This window comes from Solanum tuberosum, unplaced genomic scaffold, assembly GCF_000226075.1.
Source record: "Solanum tuberosum cultivar DM 1-3 516 R44 unplaced genomic scaffold, SolTub_3.0 scf00142, whole genome shotgun sequence".
Classification (NCBI taxonomy): Eukaryota; Viridiplantae; Streptophyta; class Magnoliopsida; order Solanales; family Solanaceae; genus Solanum; species Solanum tuberosum.
In genome coordinates this window covers 303,183-322,028 of record NW_006239067.1, presented here as the reverse complement: position 1 = coordinate 322,028, position 18,846 = coordinate 303,183, and the positions used below count along the sequence as shown (strand labels likewise).

At 32.1% G+C, this 18,846-nt stretch overlaps 1 protein-coding gene across 1 annotated transcript; it reads right to left on the bottom strand.

Annotated features, from left to right (window-relative positions):
- Positions 1-618: 618 nt before the first annotated feature.
- Positions 619-1,314, bottom strand: LOC107061484 (zinc finger protein 8-like). Its single transcript, XM_015310788.1, has one exon. It carries the CDS (start codon positions 1,312-1,314, stop codon positions 619-621), a length of 696 nt encoding a protein of 231 aa, XP_015166274.1.
- Between the last annotated feature and the right edge of the window lie 17,532 nt (positions 1,315-18,846).

The following is an 18,846-nucleotide window of genomic DNA, read 5'->3' as shown; positions in this document are numbered from 1 at the left end:
TAGGTAGACACACAAAACAAGAAAAGACACGTGTACCACCATAGTTTTGATTTTATTGATTTAAAACTTACATATACACTGCGCTGTAAAAAAAAAACACCGCAATATTAATGTTATCTTTTTAGAATTCCGTCCGTTTAAAAAATAATTCTTTTTTGATAAATTTTTTTAATTTTAATTTTTGTGGTATGCTTAAAATTATAAAATTAAAGGATATTTTGATAAAATTTATATACCTTTAATTTAAGACCATAAATATTCTGTATTTCGTTAAACTCCCAACAAGTCAAAATTAGTATACAATTAAATTGAAATGGAAGAAGTAGTTAGATAACAATTTCATTTGGTGTGGACAATTATTCTTTTAAGTGATGTATAAACTATAAATATTAGTATTATTATAACCCATGGCTAAACATTCTTCAACCGACAAAAGTGAGTAGAGAAATTAAAGAAGAGAGAATTGCATATATATATACTACTAAAATTATGTCATTTACATAACGTCGGTAGACTAATTAATTAAAAGTTGCTGAAATAACAAAAGCTTTGAAGAAGATTAAAGAATTTTAATTAATTAGCTAGACTAAATTGGAAATTCCAAACTATTTAGTTTCTTCACAAATGTAGATCTAAACTCACATGATCTTGAGAAGATGAAGTGGTATTGATAATTGGAGAAGACTTGAAATCCTGATGATTATTAGCAGTAAACACGACTGGACGACCATAATTAGAAGAATTATTATAAGTTGGTGCTGCTGGAATTCTCCATAACGCTAATGGACTTCCATTAATAGGCGGAGTTTGATGATGATGATGATGATGAGAAGAGTTATAAGGACTTCCATAAAATCTGGTAGTACTGTTTGTCATCCATGTTGATGGATGATGATGATGATAATTGGGAACGCGATAATTCATTATACCATAAATATTATTTGCTTCAGCTGCTGCACCATGTACCATTGCAGATTGCAGATGAACTCGTTTAGCATGTTGACGTTCTCTCTTATGCGCATTTTGATGTCCTCCTAAAGCTTGTGAAGTTGGGAAATTCCTGCAACAATAATGGCATTCAAATTTCCGATTAGTATTAGTATTAGTATTAGAATTCTCTTTTATAATTTCTTCTGCTTCAATGGTTTCCGATTCTGATTCCTCAGCATCACCAGTACCAGCTCCAAATTCTTTTCCGAAAAGCCTAATGCCGGTCTTTTCTTTAGGCGGTGCTGGAACTGGACGGATAAAAGGTAACTGAGAGAAGGATTCAACGTTCATGAAATCACGAGTTTCTCTATCTGTCTTCTCCATGAGAGAGTATTTTGGAAGAAAAAAAGAGGATATTACAAGGAGCTATAAGGAAAGGAGTGTGTTGTCTATATTTCTTTAGTTGGAGGGGGCAAAGAGGGACCAGCTATAAATGAAGTGGTCTGATCACCTGACCTTTCAATATGTGTAGTGTGACTTCACATAGCCACACACAAATTTTGGTGTAATCTTTTTTCTTTTTCTTTTTTTCAAATATAGAGTATTTTTTATTGGAAAAATTGGGTAGAATAACAAATATTTAAACCATTTAAATATTAAATGTTATAGCTATTCTTTAGGGAAATTCTAAACTGGAACTATAGTTTCAGGCTTCCGGCCAATCTTGCTTAGCCTGATTTGTATAATTCGTTTGATTTGTATAAATTCAGAATTTGTATAATTCGGTTTTCTGATTGTATAAATCTAGAATTTTGTATATGCTATTTGTATACGATTTAAGAAAAATTCATAATAAATTACCCTGTTTGTATATTGGCAAGCGAAATATACAAATGGAGTTCTGAAAATTTTCTAAATGTATAAATACAAAATTTGCATATACTTACCTTATTTGTACATTCGCAAGCGAAATATATAAACGGACAGAAATATGCAACTGCAGCCTCTATAGCAAATGAAACTATAGCTATTTAGGACAATTATCGAAACTATAGCTATAGAGCCTTATTATTATATATATTATGTTTGCTATAAATATTAAGACCACGTAATTTCATTGAGGAATGGCTCAAAGTAGTTCTTTTATCTATGAGCTCAGACTTAAAAATTTTCTTATTCTTACATATATTGTGTTAATAGTCGTTTATATTTATAATATTGATGCGTTTTTAATTTTATCCTAACTTTCGTCTATTTTTTTTTAAAGTGGACTTCCTCCAAAGTTTAGTATATGAAATGCTTACTTATCTTTCTCTTTGAAACATAAACCATGTGTTGTTTGTTTTGTTCAGACCAAATATCACTTGCTTAAACCAAAAATCTATTTTGAATTTTGGACTATACTTAGTATAACTAAAAAAATTGTCTTCAATGAGGAGTAAGTTCCAAATGGCAATACATGAAAGAATCTATAAATATGATATAACAAGACCAACTTAAGCCAAACACTTTATACATTAGGCAAAAAATAATCTTTAGTGGCAACTAATTAACGACACTAGCTTAATTGCTGCTAAATATATTTTTAATGACATTTAGCATTCTTTGTGAATGTCTCTAAAACTTATACCGACATCAAATCCAATGAAATTAACTAATTTCAGTAAAAACTTTAATACTCTTTATTAATGTATATATTTATTGCCACTAATAACAAATAGAAGTTGGATCAACCATTTTTCTATTCATTTTTGGCCCCATCAAATTAAGAACTCTTTTTAGTGGAAGGTTATTCTCTTGGGGATTGGAAGAAAGGAAAATGAAAATAGAAATTTAAAGTTTTCATGACAATCCAAGTTGTTTACCACTAAAATTCTTATTATTTTTCTTTATGAAAATAGAAATGAAATTTATGAGTTGTTTCTTAGCTAGTTTTAATTCTATATCAATAATTTAGGGAAAAGGGTCTGAAAAATATTTTAACTTTGGTCGAAATTGCTGTTACAATACCAAACTCTATGGAGGACCTTTTACCCCATGCACTATTTAATAGTGTATTTTAAAGGTATATATGCCCACGTGGACACATGACTATTTATAATAATGCAATATTTATGATGTCCACGTGGGCAACATATATACCTTTAAAAATACACTATTAAATAGTGCAGGTGGTAAAAGGTCCTTTCCAAAGTTCGGTATTGTTACAACAATTTCGATCAAAATTCGGATATATTTTAGACCATTTTCCCAATAATTTATTGTAAAAAATGAAATTGCAAGGATTTGCTTTTGGAAAGGAAAAACTGTTATGTTATCGAAATCTCAACCTTAAAAAAAGACAAATTGAGGAAGAGCCAAAAGTGTTTCAAAGTTGCAAACATAAAAGACTATTAGTGCATTATTTGAAAGAGTAAAAATGACTTTGTATTTAAGCGCAAAGATAAAAGAAGTATTGAGTTGAGAAAGATTATACTATATAATTTGAAAAAGATTAAAGGTGATTTAAACTCATTTGAAATCCATATTTAGTTGAAATCGAGTTGAAAATTTTTATATGGCAGGTGAATCTCACAGAAAGGTATATATATATTTACATGGGCATGCATTTTACTTAAATTCAAATAGATATAGGACTAGGGCCGACTCAACAAGAGGGGCCCTAATCTTAAAGAGGGACCCTAATATTATTTTTTATTTTTTTATTTTTTTATTATATATATTTTTATTTAAAATCTATTTTTTAGTATTTTTTTTATGCAAAGTCATTAATTACTGTTTTATTATTGATTTATTTTATTAATTCCTTTTCAATTGATAATATAGTTAATTAATTCATTATCTCTTGAGACATTGTTGATCTTAGATAAGATTTTATCAATTTTAGTTTAAAAAACTTCTTTCGGCTGAGACAACGGTTACCGAAATTGCTAACATTATTCTTTAAGCAATAACTTTTTATTCACAATTTTTATTATTTGTTAAAAATCAATCAAGGGCTCCTTTTTGGGATTTATTTAATTCTTCAAGTTCTCTTCTCGGAATCATATTTTCTAGTTGACATATTTAAATTGACAACTAGGAATATCAAGAATAACAGATTTTCAAGAAAAACTAATAAATAAAGTTAGAATAATAAAACATGGCTCACAAATTTGATAAGTTGATAAAACAATATTGAAATAGTGTTGCGTTTCTTCAATATAATGATTGTTTGTTGCACAGAGTCAAATTTTAAGGAAATAAATAAGGAAACACAATTTCCCACTTAAGCAAATTATTCCCAAAAAATGTTAAGTGGGAAAACTAACAGTCATTTTGTTTGTTGTTTTAATATACTTCTTAGTTCTTACATGCTTTTTTTTTAAAAACATTTTAAAGTACATATATATTTTTTTAAAATAATATATATAAGTATTTAAAAATAAATTGAGGGCCCCTAAAAATATGAGGCCCAAAGCGATGGTTTTAATGGTCTAGTGGTTAAGACGGCCCTGTATAGGAGCATCACTCATTAAAGAAATAAAAAATTATTTACATGAACATGTATTTTACTTAGTAATTCTTAATAATCTTCTTCTTCTTTGAATTTTCTTAGAATGTGCAATATAATTACCAAGTTTGGAGGTAAAGTCCACATTCAGTCCTTTTAATTTGGTATCTGTCAATTTTATTGAAACATTTGGCTTTAGCTATCTATCTCCATTAATTTGAAACCATTCTACTTTATGACCATACTGAACAAATGAGACAAATTCTGGACCACAATTTATTTTTTCCCAATCAATTGGACTTCAAAATTAGCCAAATTCATCTTCTATATCTAATTTAAATTAATATCATGGTTTGAGATTTTAGGCTCGAACTCTGAATTTTAAAAAAAATCAATTGATAGCATTGTCCACATAAATAAACTTTGTAATGTACAAATTTAAATTATTTAGACTCCAACATAATATCGAACATCGAATGAATAATTAAAAAAAATAGATGTTATTTGAGTTGGAAGTATACAAGGAAAAGAAAACAACTTAATTATGTCTTGTGGGTCAATCTCTAGAGGGACCAGGTACTTGATGTTGGTGATTCTTCTTTATTAGTGTTTGTTATTTTCTGTTTTTTTTTTGGCTAGTCGGTGGTCCTGTAAACCCATCTAAAAATAAAAGGTCACTATGGGTTGCTAAATTTATAAATTTTTTTTTTTTTTAGAAAAATAAAAATTTCTAGTGAAAGTAGAGAAAATAAGTTTCGTAAGTGACAATTCATTTGTTATGTCCTCTTGATGTACAACCTAAAATGTATATATTTAGTCATTATTTACCTTATATATTAATACCTTTTCCTCTTTTGAATATTAATTATAGTAATTTGTTCTTAATGTTATATTTATTTTGTATAGTAAAAAACCATTGCTAATTATATTGACTTTGCGTAGCGCGGCACAAGACCCACAACGGTCGTGCAATATCCTGACTTGGTTATGATTTGGTTTTTAAAAGTTTAGGCCTTTGTATAAAGAAAAAGAGTCCCCTAACCTATTTAGAAATGACTCAAAAGATGAAAAAGAGAGAGGTTATATTTAAGCCATTTCTAATAGGTTAGGGGTATTCTTGACCTTTTTTCCTTTATACAAAGGCCTAAACTTTTGAAATTGTGCCTTGTAATATAACTTTTAGTTTATCCGTCGGACTTATGGGGTTTGATCGAGTTATTGTTTGCATGCTTTATTGTTGTTATGCTTTTGTATGTGCCTTCTGAGCTTATGGGGTCCAATTAGGTTTAGATAGTTTTAAGTCCTTTTATTATTTACTATAATAGCTTTATAGTAATGCATGTCTAGTTATACCTTTATCATTGTCTTCCTACCTTGTTTTACTTGCTTCTTATCTTGTTATTGAAATCACAAACTTAATCGGCCTATAATATCTACTGAGTACTCGTTGTTTTGATATTCATACTACATCCTACACCTTTTTTTAGATGCATACTCATACTAGTTACCCGCGATAAATCTCGTGCTGCTGTTGTTAATATTTCAAAGATCGAGGATAAACTTATTGGCAATTAGAGTTGACTCATCTCCATCATTGTATAGTTTTTGACTAATCTTTTTTATTTCAAGAAAACTTGTATATATGTTTAGTCTATAATCTACTTTTGTAATAGCTTGTATTGGCATCCACCAGGTTTTGGATATGGTCTTATAATTTGTCCTTATTCGAGGGTTGTATATATATACTCTCTTTTATTTCCACTGTTTTTTCATTATACTTCCTTCTACCTCTTCAACTCCTTAGGCTCATTATCATTGATTTTGAACTATAAATTAATTTACCAACCAATAAGATATAGTAAATATTATCATGACCCAAATTTTGGATATATAATGACAAAAACACTTAGCACTACTATCCAAGACCCATCTAATTTAGAGAATAGGATAGCTACAATTGCTAACATTTTGTATTCCATTGGTAGAGATCTAATGACTCCCCTGTACTGTTTATTTTAATTATTTTAATATATTGGTTGATTTAGATTTTTTATTAAAAGGGTTTGAAAACTAAAAATATAATGTTTTGAGATTTAAATTTAAAATTTTAAAGTGAATAATGAACGGCTAAAGTATTAAGTCAATTTCTATTTTTGTATTTAGAAAATTTTAAACACTCTCTCTATATATAATAAATAAAAATTATATAATATATATAATATAATTTTGACCTAAGAGGTTCGAATAAATACCTCAAACCCCTCTAAATCCACCCTTAAATAGCATCTTTATTACAGAAAAAAAGATAATTTCAAGGATCAGCAAAAGATCCAAATATATTGGAAAATACTCTCTGTGCCTAAGATATAGTGGAAAAAGAAATCTTTTGAATTCGACCTCTTCAATGAGAAAAAAATTACTCTTAGTATTTACATCTATTTTAGTGTCTATTTTTATTTGTTCATGTTTAACTTGATGCACCTTTTAAAAAGTTAGTAATAAAATAATAAATTTATTATATTATTTTATGAATGTAATAAATTTAATATTTTGAAAGTAACTATAGTTAATAATAATGATAAATTAAGAGCTGTATATGTGATAAATTATTTCTTGAATTGTCAAATTGAATAAATAAAAATAGTCATCTATTTTTAATAAAATGAACAAGTAATAGAAAAGGAAAATTACATGGTTAAGCGAACATGTACTAGTTAATTAGTCATCATAGCTATAATTTTAATGAATTACCACTCGCGACTAACATTCCGTGATAATTACGTGGACAGGGGTTTCGAGTTTGTATAATTCACACATTTGTATAAATTTTGTATAGTATAATTTGTATAACTGTTTAAAGTTCAGATGTTTGTGTTTGTATAAATTCGTTATTTCGAGTTTATACAAAAATAACTCAATTATACAAACTCACCCGCAAATTATACAAACTCGTGAATTATACAAACAAAGCAGCTTAAACTGTAGCTACAACCTGCAAATATGCAAATTATAACTATGGAGCATAATTAAGTTTATTAAGAAATTGGAGGAGGAGCAATTAATTGCAAGAGTATTTCTAATTTTTTTAACAATTTTTTTTTAAAATACTTATTTTACCAACTATTTAAGAGGGTAAAGTACGAAAATAAAAATAGAATTTCCTAGAAAACAATTTTATTTGAGTAAAATTGGATGCTGGAGGAGATTGTGGACCTGGTGAGGTAGGTAGGAGGGAAGATGAAAATAAACCAAAACTTCTGGATTAAACAAATCAAATCTCCGCTTCCTACTTTCTTCCTTTATATATTTAAATTTATAACGTTTGTTAGTATTTTACATATTAAAATTAGGGGTACATAGATTGTGTTGGTTCAGATTTTTTAAATATCAAATCAAATTATTTGTGTCGAATTTTTAAATCTATGAATTAAATCAAATTAAATTTTTTTGAGGTTTTCAATCTAGGATTTTTGATTTTCTTTTTCTGGGTTTTTCTAATAAAGTATTCATACAAACATATAATTAACGCGTGCTTCAAAAATTTCTTTAGTCCTACCAAAATACAATTATCTAAGGTGTTTCTTAAGAAAATAACACAAAATATGATATGAGTGATGAGACTAAAATATTCAACAAAAATAATAATGTAATCGCATAAAATAAATATTGCAAATAAATAAGTCAAAATGAAAATGATCATAATTTTAAAGTACTAAATCACGCTAAAATAAGTCTAATAAGTATTTATTATATGATTATTAAACATTAAAGAAAATCAAAATTAGGCTATGTATTTTAACTATCTAAACGAATATATAACTAAAGAACAAATATTCAACATTATTGTTATTCTTAGCATTGAATTGTTTTTTTTTTTTTGTTTGTTAGCATTATTATCGATTCAATTTTGATTTTTAGCTTTATTAGAGTTACTAATATCTATGGAATATAACCTTTATTGGACTATTCAAATTCAAAGTCAAACTTATAATATGTTAAAAAGATAAAAACTATTAAAATGTATAAGAAATATTTAATAAATTATATCAAAGTAAATACTTTTATGTATAAAGTAAATTTAAAAAATTATATATACGATGTTGGATTTGGTCTCGGGTTGACTTTTTAAAGTTAAAACCAACCCAACCCAATATAGACGGATTTTTTTTCTTCAATACCAAACCAAGTCAAGCTAAACCATTAGTCAAATTTTTTGACTCGATTTACAATTTAGTGTAGTTTTTGGTTCGTTTTTGGTCACCCCTAATTAAAAATACTTTTTTTTTTTTTTGTGTTTTTTCTACCTTATCTTCTTACTAATGAACAAAATCAACCTTTTTATTGTGATTTTATAAGAAAATATAGAGACCATGATGCATATTATTTTAAGAAACTAAAAAGAGGGTGCAAACTATAAAAGTGTGCATGCATTGCTCTAAGTTTTGTATTCTCAATTAAAATTATTGTTTCTAAACCCATAAAAAAAACTGTTGGAAACATTAAATTATTTGTAGGGTAATTAAAGAGTAGAAGATGAAAAGAAGCATGCATATATATTTCAAATGTAGTAAAAAGAAAAATTGGAAATTAAATCATATGAATAGGTCCTCTTTATTTTGTTTTGCCAATTGCCATGTCAAGAGTAGTCACTATCATGAAGAAAAGAAAAACAAAAAAACAAAAAGAATAGCCTCTATCTTATTATTGGAGTTATATAAAGATGAGACAGGTTGCCATAATTGAACAAATATTTAGTTTTGTGTTTAAATAGATGTACACTGGTTTCTTCTCTTTAATAGATTGCAACATGTTAATAGAAGTGGAGCCCCAAAAAACCTGTCTTTGAAGTTCACATCTCATAGCAAAACCCAACAACAACCACCTTCATTCATTCATTTCATGCAAAACCATCTTTACCATTAAAGTCATAGTCTCAGAGGTATAGAGGGGACCATATTCTTAATCATTATTCATGTATCAAAAGAGTTAGTTCAATTCCACTGCACCACTTGTGCCTTCATAAAGTGGGAAAACAATCTTACATGATCCCCTTTCCTTTTCTTGTTATTTGTTTCTTGTTTTCTCAACATCACCTTCAGATTCTATTGGATTTTTAATTATTCTTCTCGATTTTTGGATATACCTTTAGGGGATGTCGTTTAATTATCCTCACGATTATATTACTACCATTATAATTTGTAATGACTCTTTAGGTCATTTTCCTGTACTGCGTTATTTTTTATGTTAAGAGCTTTCCTATAGCAACCCCAAGTCATTTATGACTTGATGGGACTGACCGTTTGGTCACCTGGTCGTTCGTTCTTTTTGAAGCGAGTTTGTGTGTTTTGGAGCTTTTGAAACTTGAATAGTTGACTTCGGTCAAAACTTTAGGTAGACAACCTTAGAGTACAATTATGATGGTTCCATTAGCTCTGGAACGTCAAGTTTGGTCTAGAAGGATCTTTGGTGAGGGCCCCCAAGGCTTCCGGGCTCATTTCAAGCTACCTTGTGGCTTTGGACGAAAATAAAGCCTTGGCTGTGAGACCTACTTCTTGTCGAGATGACATCCCTTGGAAGTTTCGACATCACTGATGAGTCAGGAATGTCAAATTTTGTGGGGGTAGCATTTCTCATTTGCGTACATCTCCGTTGAGTCCGGAATGTCGAAGTTAGTGGGGTAACATAGCTCATTTGGGTACATCTCCGTTGAGTCCGGAATGTCGAATTTGGTGGGGTAGCATAACTCGTTTGCGTGCACTGGTTTTCAAACTAATCCCAAGCATCTAAGCGGAGTCCGTTGGGATTTAGTTAAATTTGCTGGTGCCTGATGCTGGTGTAGCCACTTAAGCTGCCTTGACATCCTTTAAGCGGTTATGAAGCCATTTTAGCGGGTCATGCTAGCAAGGGTCTAGCCGATTTAGCGGCCATGGCATCGTTTAAGCGGACAGGGTGCCACTTTAGCGGAGCCGGTCAGCGAGCCTAGCCGCTTTAGTGGCCAAGGCACAACTTTAGCTAGGACTCTTAAGCGACCAAGTGATCGCTTTAGCGGCTATTGTTGGTAGTTATATCTCAAAAATTAGTTCATTATTCAATATCAAGTTCAATATTTTGATCATTAGAGCTCCGTTTGAGCTCATATTTGGTGCTATTTGTTGGGAATTGTTTTAACCTCATGTTGGGATCATTGGGTTGCGTTTGGGGCTCGTATTAGAGGTAAATTCTCATCCCGAAGACCTCTCTGCCTCTCTTTAATGCTGTCTTATGATTTGTAATGTTGCATGAACTATTTTTGCTCAAATTTAAGTTCGGATTGTGTCTTTTTTTTTGGGCACAAGTTCCTTGAGCTACATGGGACCAATTGATGGAGTCACTTGTGGGATTCTCCCTGTGGGTCCCACAATGCCGTTTTAGACTCATTTTTGGGCTCATCTTCAATTATTGCTATTTTGGTGTCACAACGTCCGTATTGACGTCATGATTATTTATTTGATAGTGTGGCAGCAATCAGGGGCGGTTCGAAAGGATAAGCCTCCGGTTTATTGATTTTGGAGCGCGTATGATCGACTTCGAGGTAGGCTATCGCTTACCAATCATAGATTGAGCTTGTGTTGGTATTTATATAATGTTTAGCTATTTTTGGGAGGGTTCCTAGCATGTATCATGTTTATTTGGGAGAAATCATGCCTTAGCTTCTTTTCGGGTAATTTTGGGAAATTAAAGCATGTCTAACTTTGTTGTGTTGTTGCCTTGCCATGTTGTAACTCGATACCTTCTTAGATTGATTATTGTGACTTATTCTTGGCCTTAACCTAGTATCATGACCCAAAGTATACCCTAGACGTAACATGTTGTATAGGACTCCGAGAGGCCCTACACACGTCACTTAGCATACATCATACAATATAGTAAAATAAGGATTTGAAAAGAAACAATCTTATATCATAAAAGAGTTTGACAAAGTAAAGTCTAATCATAAGTCTCTTTAAGCCATCTACTACATCAATAGAAGTGATTTGGACGTAACACATACATCACATACAAAGTTTGAAAACTGAAATAAATAAAGCAATAAGTGTGTCTCGATCCTCGGAGCATGTTGACTCGTCAATTCTTGAGTGCTAAAAGATCAACTAGCCACGAGTGTGAGAGGTAGGAGCGTTGAACCCTACATTATGAAACAATGTAGGCACAAGTATGCATTAGTACATAAAATGTATTAAATATGATAGCAATGCATAAGAGTTCTGAAATCATGATAAAAAATACTTTATATGACATACAATGACCAAGGTAAATCATAAGATAAAAAGTTGGAAAACATAAGTCATAATCATGGTCAATACAACCTTAACATCTTAAAAATACTTTATGAGATACTTTAAAAGTAACATTAGTTCATTATTGTGGAAAGTTTACCATTAACCGACATAAACCATGTGAGCTATAACATGGAGTTCAGTGTACTGCTCCCACACCGAAAAGAGAGTGTCCTACTTGCCAAGGTAGGACCATGAGTCTGAGATAAGGTGGATCCACTAGCTAATGTCTATCTGAGACAATATCCTATGGTGACACATAGTTATGAGATAAAAAGATTGCTACTAGAGGCCCAACCTCTACAACGGGAGAGCCTCCATCTCAATATCCTCTTGGTGCTAAGTAAAAATCCCACGGAATAGTCATTAATCATATTTATATTATCATCCAAGAGAAAGTACAATTAAGTTACTAATCCAAGTTAGAAACATCATAGAGTAGCTCCTTAGACCATGCGTGAGAAAACCTTTTACCGTTCATGATCTTTTCATAATAGCTTTATAAGACCCATAATCATTAACTTCATACTAAAAATGTCACCCTACTAATGGTATTAGTTTTAGAAAACTTGATCCATGATTATTGATGGTATAACTGGCTACCATACTAATCAAGACCTAATATAGAATAAATCAAAAGAATTGATGGAAAATCTAGATGCCATTCGTGTCATGTGGTCAAGCTTCATAAAATATATAGATACCTTCATCTATAATCTTACTTGAGTCGTAAACGTTGCTTTCATAAAACATGCATAGTTTCCATAAAAATCATATTTCATAGTTCATAAGCTTCATCATGTGTTCATAGCCTAAAAATCATGGATCATACATAGGTTCATATGAATTCAACTCAAAATCATGTAATTACTTCACTTCATGCATAAGAAGATAGAAATAATCAATTGAATCATGATTGAAAAGAACCCATGAAGATGGAATAAAATCCTAACTTTTGAATTGAGAATCTAGCTTGTAAAACTTGATGATTTTGGGAACCCTATAGAGGAAATGACTCCATAGGTGAATACTAATATACCTTAGAAATATATGCTCAAAAGCTATGGCGAAATTGAAACCTTGGTGATTGAAACCCTAACTTCCTCTTCCTTAGCCTTAGAGTGAATTTTGGAGAAGAACTTGGACATAAATTTGGGAATTAGGTGAATGATTTAGAATGGGTAGTTTAGGACTTAATTAACTTATATAGGTCTTGAAATATGGTTTAAAACGACATAGTTTAGGTACCGAACACTTTGGGGAAAGAATAAAACGTTCCTAACTTTAAAACTGATGAAGTGCTTTAAAAGGAAGGCTTCACGGACCGTTTAGGGCTCCACGGTCCGTGAAACACTCAACTGTCCGTAATGTTGTCCGTGAAACTTTAACTGTCTGTGAGGGCTTTACTAAATGGGCATAACTTTTTACTTCAAACTTAAAAATGGAAAAAGCTTGGTGGCATTGGAAAGAGGAATCATAGACCTTTATGTGATAGGTCATGGACTCATGGGCCAGCTAATTCATTATGTGCTGAGATATATGGTTGTTTGAAGTTGACTCAAGTAAAATCTTATATTGAAACTCAATTAGTAAGAAAGCTTTCAACTCAACTTTGTGCTAGGGGATTTTAGTGACCTTAATTCATTTCCAAAATCATTCCACACTAAAGAATTGACCTTAACACCTAAGAACAATTAAGAATCACTCGGTACGACCTTATACACTAATGAAGAATGGTTTGAGTCTTAGCTTAGAAATTTTTAGGGTGTTACAATATCTCCCCTTTGGGAATATTCACCCTCAAATGGAACTCATCTGGCATGAAAAGAGTAGGAGAGAAACTAACAACCCAACATTAGTACAACTTCATCAAAATACACATAACAAAGGAGGAACCTTGACTCCAAGCTAAAACATATTCAAAACATCATTTCATAAGACATACATTCAAATCATACTCAAATGCACATAATCATGAAGCAATCAATCAAGCTAAATCATATCTTCGAAAATCAATTTTTTTATGAGCATGCATGCACGAGGAAACATGAGAATGACTAAAACATAAGAATCCTAAAGAGTGACCCATGAGGGGCTAGTGCCTCAAGCTAGACTCGAAGATAACATAAAGAGATAGGGATACTAAGAGATCAAATATCCTCCATCATTTCACATACCAACCCAAAGAAATGAACCTTTTCAACAATTTAAATAGTCCCACACACACACACCAATAATGAAGCACACTATCTCCCCTTTAGGGGCAAACTTCTCTAGTCTTTTCGAATCCATCTCCCTCAACCCAAGCATAGCACCAAAGTCTTAACAACAACAGAACCATTGATACAAGTAAACGCTTAAGAAGTTTCCATAAAGGATTTTAAGGTCGACCTTAAACACAATAACTATACATGGAGTCATACCATAGCCAACAAAACACTCAACATCAAACAAAACATAACCACAATCTAAAAGACCATAACTTACCAATTACAACATCTAGGGAACCCTAATGATATTGTCGAGTCTGAAGAGAATAAAACCTATTCTGTTTCTGACCACCACTAGAACCTGAAGAAGGGTAATGTTGAGCATGTCGACGATTATCTCCCTTATTCCTAGCAACCGAAGGAAAATCTCTTATCTTATGATCCATCTTTCCACAACTGAACATGCATTAGAACCGGCAAGACAATCACCCCTATGTCTTCTTCCACACCCCGACACTTGAACACTATTTGCTCACTAGAATCATTACCTCGAGAATACCTCTACTGGACCTTGAATGTGAGAAATCACCATTACATGTTCTTGCCCTCTTTGAATCCCTAGTTTTCTCCTTAAGCTTGTCCTCTTCTATTTGTTGTGCATTAACCATCAAACGGGAGACATTCATATCCTTAACAAGCATGACAACTATGCATTCTTTGACCACCAAGTTGGAAGCATCCGATATAAATTTACTCATTCTTGCCCTTGAATTGGTAACCATAGTTGGAGAATATTTGGACAATTGCGTGAATTTACAAGTATACTCCTTCACACTCATATTCCGTTGAAGAAGGTTAATGAGCTCAAGTACCTTTGCTCCTCATTTCAAGGGAAAAGAACCTATCAAGAAAATCAACCTTAATTTCTCCCAATCAAGAGGACCCTAATCAACTGCCCTCTCTTCCTTCCATTGATTAAACAAAACTTGAGCTACACCTTTGAGTTGGTAAGCAGCCAATTCTGCCTTTTCTACCGATGTGATACCTATAATTCCCACTATCTTGTAAACCTCATCAATGAACTCTTGAGGATCTTCCTCAACTTTAGACCCATGAAATTCCGGAGGATTCATCCTAGTAAAGTCCCTCACCCTTGTTGCTGCCATACCCACCCTTGAGTTCACATGAGCCACAACTTCCCTATTTACTTGAGCCATCATAGCTTGGGCCAATACAAGAAATGCAGCTCAAAACTCATCATTAGTCACTTTCTCGGTGAAAAGGTCGATCAGAACTTGAGGAGATTGATTAACTTCTTGTTCCACATTCTCATTCGTATTCCTTCTAACATAAGCTTTTCTAGGAGCTATATCCTGAAATGGATTGAACACGATTAAGAAGAAGGATCTTTCTAGAGATAGACTCCATGACACGACTTTAGAGTAATGAAAGAAACAGAGATTCCTAAACATCTTATAGCCTCTTATTCATAAATGAGGAGTGTTTCACACTCATGAACAAGAATCTACTCGACGTTGCTTATGAGACATCCTAGGACCTTTCTGAACTTTATGCTCTGAATACCAAGTTTGTCACGACCCAAAATATACCCTAGGTGTAACATGGCGTATAGGACCCTGAGAGTCCCTACACAAGCCACTTAGCATACATCATACAAGATAATATAAATAAAGATTTCAAAAAAATGTTTCTTAAAAGAGTTTGACAAGAGGAAGTCTAATCATAAGTCTCTATAAGCCATCTACTACATCAATAGAAATGATTGAGATGTAACCCATACATCACATACACGGTCTGAAAAGTGACATAAAGAAAGAAATAAGTGTGTCTCGGTCCTCGAAGCATGAGGTTGCACCGATTCCTGAGTGCTAAAAGATCAACTAGATACGAGTGTGAGAGGTAGGAGAATCGGACCCTACATTATAAAACAATGTAGGCACAAGTGTGATAACAATGCATAGGAGTTATGACATCATGATAAAAAGACTTTATATGACATGCAATGACCAAGGTAATCATAAGATAAAAAGTTAGAAAACATAATTCATAATCATGGTCAATGCAAGCTTAACATCTTAAAAACACTTGTCACGTACCTACTTATGTCATCCCACAAAAATACAAATATCTCTCTATTCTGAAGTCGTATAGACAAACAATTTGATGCCTTAGAAACTAGACTCTCAGAACTCTGATTTGATAGGGTATGAATACTCTAAATTTTTATAGAATGGGAGAAAATCTCCGAGAATTTGATCTAATTTCAGAGAAATCTTTAAAACAGAACTTATGATAACTTTTACCAACTTTTATTTTGCAACTCACTTAACTTCAAAACTTTAGATGCGACCCTTGAACATTTAAAATATGATATACCACATCATTCTTAATTTATTGATTACTTTTCATCTTTCCATAAAGGTACAAGTTAATTTAAACATTTCAAAAAGTTGGGGTGTTACAAAAATACAATCTAAAATGATAAAATACAAAAACGTATATGATAGAGGGATTATGGCACCACAAAATTTACATGTATCTCACGACAAACTCCAAAAAAATTGTGACTAAGATGCAAATCAACAAGACCTACTGGTACTAGGATACCAATTTACGTCAAAGATGTAGCAAATGTTGTTTGAGTATGGAAATCACATGTACTCAGAAGGCATCATAAGTTGATAAAACTAGAATTCAACAGCTATATCATATAAAATACTAAATATAACACAATTAGGTCATTCACCTCTAAAAAGTTAATTGAGGAACGGGGAGAGAGAAACTAATAAAACATCACGAAATAGTCCATGTCCATGTATATGTAGCTGAAGTAAGAAGAAGATGAGATGTACGAGTAACACTATGCAATTCAATAAAATGCATGACCATATGATCCTACCAGTGTATACTTACCTCCATCGGTGGCATATGGAAAATCAGAACCCATAGGGGATTCACACGATCCATATACCCACCATGAACAATTTTACTTTGAGCAACTGATGTCGCCCAAACTACACTTTTTACGAGGTTAAAATAGTCAATGCAAAAAGCAATAACTCAACTAGATTGAGGTCGAATCTACGGAGAGCGTACTAGAGTCTGCGCATAATTTGATGTTGAGATTGAAGGAAGTAACTACTCTTGAGAAATTGGGAATTTTGATTATGATCTAGCAACTACTTTAACTACTTGGATTTTATAAATAAAGAAGCCAAACTAGAATTATAGTTCTTAGATATCAGAACTCCACCAAATACTCTACTATCCATTCATTCAGGTGTGCTTTTGTGCAAAACCGACAAATCTATAGATATCCTAAAGCCTCTCAACCCAATTAAGAGAATATCATCACATGTTCTTCTCAAGCACTTTGGTGTGGAATTACTTTTTCCATTTGTCAAAAGTCTAAAGTAAACTATCTTCTCTCGAGCACAAGTTATTAGATGGTGGTTGTTAGCACCAAATCCTCATTAATAAATATTTTTCCTAATCTATAGCTATATGGTAAAGCAGGTCATAATACGAATAATTTTTTTAGAATGGTTTTCATGCATTCAAAGAAAACGTAAGTATGAAAGGAACTTAATATACAATGATCACTCCTTTTATGAATATATATTTTATTGTAAAGTACTCATTATCATCATCCCTAATCTAAGTTTCATAACTTCAGTTATGTATTTAGCTACCTATAACTAGTGTAAAATAATAATTATAATAATTTAAACTACTAGATAACATAAATATAAAAGTAAGCAAATGATACCTTTGATTAAAGCAACACTTGCGAGTGAATCTCGTTCGTTCTACAATAATCTTCTAAATAATAAAGTAAATCATAGAAACTAAGAACAATACACTATAATTCTAATTCCAGGTCCTAATAGCTCTTCTAATAATCTGTAGCCCTAAATACATTGTCAAAATACACATATAACAATAGGGTCCAAATCTTAATCGCGGCTTGACTCTACATTGACTCGGTCAAACCCAGTTTGGTGGATAAGAGGTTGCAATGTGAGGGGCATCACGAGGAGACCAACCTCTGTGTGTAGAGCCCACCTCATGTTTGGCCTCCTTTTGTTGAGTTTTTGAAGTTTAGTTTTTAGAAAGTTGTGGCGCTAGACTCATCTCATGGTCCTTCCGGGACATATTTTTCCTTTATGTTAACCTTGATTGCTTCCCTTTGCATTTCAATCTATCATATGATTTTTTTTCTAACTGTTTTTGTTCCAAAATCAACCTAATCTCGTCTATTAGCTCATTACATGATATCATTAATTTATAATGAGATGATCTAGTAGCTTTTCTAATTTCGTACACCATTGGGGTGTACTTGTTCAACAAAGCATGTGTGGCCTCGGGGTGAGTATCAACTTGGTGTCCCTTGTGATTTTAAAAAAATTAGGGGATAGGAGATCTTAAACCCACTTCGATGATATTGGTAATGGCGAAAAGCTCTATAAAGAGCTCTGTGAAGATTCTCTTCGATATATTGGTCAAAATTGACAAATTCACTATCCCAACTGACTTCGTAGTGTTGGATTATGATGTTTATATTGAGGTACCTATAATCTTAGGCCGACCATTTCTTTCCACGAGGTGTGCTTTGGTAGATGTGGAGTGTCACGACCCGAACCTACACCCTGGACGTGACCGACACTCGAGAACCATTGTTGGTCCCCAAGAGAACCCTCATCCTGGTTGGCTACAAGCGAAAAACTAACTCAAGCATGCAAAAGCTCAAAAACTGAATTGAATTCAAATACTCAATTTTAAAATAATTTGAACAATACTCAATAGATAACTTAGGGCCGGTCAAGGAAGAGTAAGATAGATTTAGGGCCGGCAGGCGGGGCTAGAATAGATTCCC